The 3,543-nt window shown below is 54.4% G+C and overlaps 1 protein-coding gene across 1 annotated transcript in view; it reads left to right on the top strand.

Annotated features, from left to right (window-relative positions):
- The window catches only part of pelp1 (proline, glutamate and leucine rich protein 1), a 41,557-nt gene that overhangs the window by 34,448 nt on the left and 3,566 nt on the right, over window positions 1–3,543 (top strand). Inside the window, exons 16-17 of the mRNA XM_015395624.1 lie at window positions 592–694; window positions 1,308–2,837. Of these exons, the coding sequence (XP_015251110.1) occupies window positions 592–694; window positions 1,308–2,837 (1,633 nt within the window). The remainder of the gene's footprint in view (window positions 1–591; window positions 695–1,307; window positions 2,838–3,543) is intronic.

Genomic DNA, 3,543 nt, shown 5'->3' with positions numbered 1-3,543 from the left:
TAACGCAACAGAAAAGAATACCTTTAAATTAATACTCTGGACTCTGTGAGCGCTAACATGGAAGCTGCTGCTGCCGCAGTGCATGCTGGGACAGCTGTCAGTCTGGAGGACGGACAAGTCTGCTCTGATGCATGCTGGGTAAAGAGGGAGGGGCCAGAACAACATTAGGGGACTTTGTCCGTTCTCAGTCTGCTGTTCTTGTGAATTGGAACAGTGCTAGGGCTGAGGATGATGACGTTTCACGAGGACACGAGGATGCACAAGAACAGAAAGTGAGAAATAGAGTTAGTGACAGAAAGTGACATCATTCAACACAGTAAATATGAAGGCAGCCATTTTAGAACGTGACCATTCAGACAGATGTGATGTTCAGAAACCAGAAGTTTTCAAACTATTAATTAGTAGTTGAGTAAACAGAGTATTTAACTCTAAAAAAAATAGAAATATTTGGGATGTTCTAAACATGTTTGACCAGTAACATATGTAGAACCGTTCAGAACCTCCTCACTGTCTGGTTCCTTTGTTCGCCATGTCTGGTCCAAAGGAGAACCGTCTGACCACGGCGTGGCTTTGCTCTGTTTGGACCTGCAGGTTACTGCTGGCCTTGGTTCTGGTCCCGTCTCCATCCTGGCCTCCGCCTCTGACCTGCGCCGTGTCCATCCTCAGCAACGGCCGCGTCGACCGCAACCTCAAAGTAAGCCCCGCCAGGACGCGCCCAGGCTCATCCCGCTGTTTAACGCAGGGGATGTTTAGCTGGGGACCAGCAGGGGGCGCTAGGGATGCTCCAGAAACATGGAGGGGAAATTAGAAACGATATACAGATGAAAATGTGCACTGAAAAGTTTTTCATTCATTCTTCTATGATAGAACTCATGATATTATCATCATAATGAAAAGAAACACCTGAGTGATTTAAGGTGACCTTTGACCTGACCATTAGCTTCATTTAACATCCATCCAATGATCAGTCAGCTCTATATTCATGTCCTCTGTGGGCTCAGAGGGTCGATCTAGCTCTGAATGGGTCATGTGATCCAGAGCGCCACTTCTTATCAACCTGAGCTAGCTAAACCCTGAGCTAGCTAAGCTAGCAACTGCTAGCTCTGACGCTCAGCCAATGAGCATTGTTTCTGGTTAACCTAAAGGGGGTGAATGTTTCGTCTTTACCAGGAGCTGCAGGACTTCTCCTTCTGCTGGTCTAGCGCCCCTAGTGGCTAAAAGCTAGTGTTGCTAACGGGGAAAGTTTTGATTTAAACACAAAATACAGATTTAGGACCTGCTGCTAACTTCCTGTCCCCCCCCATCAGGTCTCCTCCTTCTGCAGCGAAGCTCTGACCGTCTGTAACTCCCTCCTTCATCCCCGCGCTCCGTCCATAGCCCTGCCGCTGCCCCCGCTGGCCCTGAAACCGGCCCCCACTCCCTCTGTCCTCTCCTGTCAGGGCCCCGCCCCTAGGCTTGCGCTGCCTACCCTCCTCGGAGGCCCCGCCCCCGGCCCACCCTTCTCCGCCCGTCACCCGCTCAGCATGGCCCCCAATTCCCTGCTGGGCTCCTTGGAGAACCACCTGGGTCTGGTTCCGGGGCTGCCGGGCCAGGGTTCCGGTCCGGGGGACCTGCTGCTGTCCCCCCACTCGCACTCCCAGACGGACCCTGCTGGGCTGGGGCCCCCGGAGGGCCAGAGGCCCGTGTTCGTCCGCTACGACAAAGAGGAAGCCGAAGACGTGGAGATCTCTCTGGAGAGCGACTCTGACGACAGCGTGGTCATCGTCCCCCCCGGGATGCTCGCTGCCGACAACCCGCCGGACGACCCGGCCGCCAACCCCCAGAGCGTCCTGTCCTCTGCGCCGGGCGGCGCCATTCCTGCGGGGGAGACGGTCACCTTGGCGACCGCCGCCTCGGCGCAGACGGCTTTAGATGTGACGTCGCTGCCCGACGATCTGGTGACCTCCTCCGCGCTCCTCGCCACCTCCAGCGCTCCCATAAACTCCTTCCCCCCCTCCAGCGGCTCGGTGGTGTCGCTGGTTTCCTCGCTGAGCGCTGCTGCTCCCGCCGGCGGCCAGGCAGACTCAATGGCGGCCAAACCTCAGCTCCAGCAGATGCTGATGCAGCCGTCCTCGGCGGCGGCGCCCGGCCCGATGGCTTTGCCGCTCCAGATGCACCAGCTGCAGAACCAGCTGGCCCAGCAGGGGCGCCACCTCCACCAGCATCCCCCCGCACCTGCCGCCAACGAAGAGTCGGCCGTCATTAACATCAACAGCACCGATGATGAGGAGGAAGACGAAGAGGACATGGAGGACGACGAAGATCTGGAGGAAGAGGAGGAGGACGGCATCGACGAGGAAGACGAAGAGGAGGAGGGCAGCGAAGAGTTCTACGAGGGGGAGGAGTTTGAGGAATTTGACGAGGAGGAGGCTGAAGAGCTGGAGGAGGATGAGGAGGATGAAGATGGAGACATGCCGCCTCTGGAGGGATCGGAGGACAAGTCTGAGGAGGTGGTCATGGAGGAAGAGGAGGAGAAGGTGCTGCCAGCAGAGGAGGAGGAAGGAGAGGGCGGCGTGGAGGAGCTGCAGAGCAGCAGAGCTCTGATGACCAAGGAGAGGCTGAAGGTCCAGGAGGTGGAGAGCATCGGCGTCCTGGAGGAGGCCAGGGACGACGATGACAGCGAGCGGATGGACGACCCCACCATGCCACAGATCCTCTGCGTCACTGGCGGGGCGCCGGAGGAGGGAGGCGACGGCGGCCGAGAGGCGGCGGAGGCGGTGGGAGAACTTCAAGAGAAGATGGAGCTGTGGGATCGAAGCATCGAAGACAACGAGCCGGCGGGCGGGCAGAGCCAGCAGGTGGGTTTAAGAGCGACCAATCAGAGGCCGGGGCTGCGACCAATCAGAGGCCGGGGCTGCGACCAATCAGAGCAGAGCTTTGATTGGAGGAAACATGAGGAGGTCCAAAAAGTTCAAAATCAATCCGCTGGACTTTGATTCCAAGTTTGAAGACTTTTCTCTTCCATCCAGGAAGATTTTTTCAATTCAAAATGTCGGAAAGAGAGGAGCAGCGGGAAAACAAGGATCCTTCTTCTATTTCTGACATTTTGAACGGAAAAAGCTTCCTGGATGGAAGAGAAACGTCTTCAAACTTGGAAACAAAGTCCAGTGGATTGATTAACTTTTTTGAAATGATAATGACCTGGATGACTGAGAGGAGGATTTAAATTCAGGGAAATTTTTATTGAAAATTCTTCATTAGATTAGATTAGATTCAACTTTATTGTCATTGCACAGGTACAGGTACAAGGCAATGAAATGCAGTTTAGGTCTAACCAGAAGTGCAATAGCAGCAGAGCAGGATAAATAATGGTTCCATAGATACAGGACATGGGTTCTACTGAATGAGTATAGTACGGTGGCCCTGAAGTGCAAACTGCAACTACAAATCTAAAAGCGCAACTACATTAAGGAAAACAAAACTACATAAAGCAAAGCAAAGGGTCAAACGGCGCCGTCGTCCAATCAGCGATGTCTCATGTTTCCCACTGGTACCTACCTTTTC

This window comes from Cyprinodon variegatus, unplaced genomic scaffold, assembly GCF_000732505.1.
Source record: "Cyprinodon variegatus isolate N-32 unplaced genomic scaffold, C_variegatus-1.0 Scaffold750, whole genome shotgun sequence".
NCBI lineage: Eukaryota > Metazoa > Chordata > Actinopteri > Cyprinodontiformes > Cyprinodontidae > Cyprinodon > Cyprinodon variegatus.
Note: the sequence above shows the minus strand (reverse complement) of the source record. Positions and strands in the feature narration are given on the sequence as shown.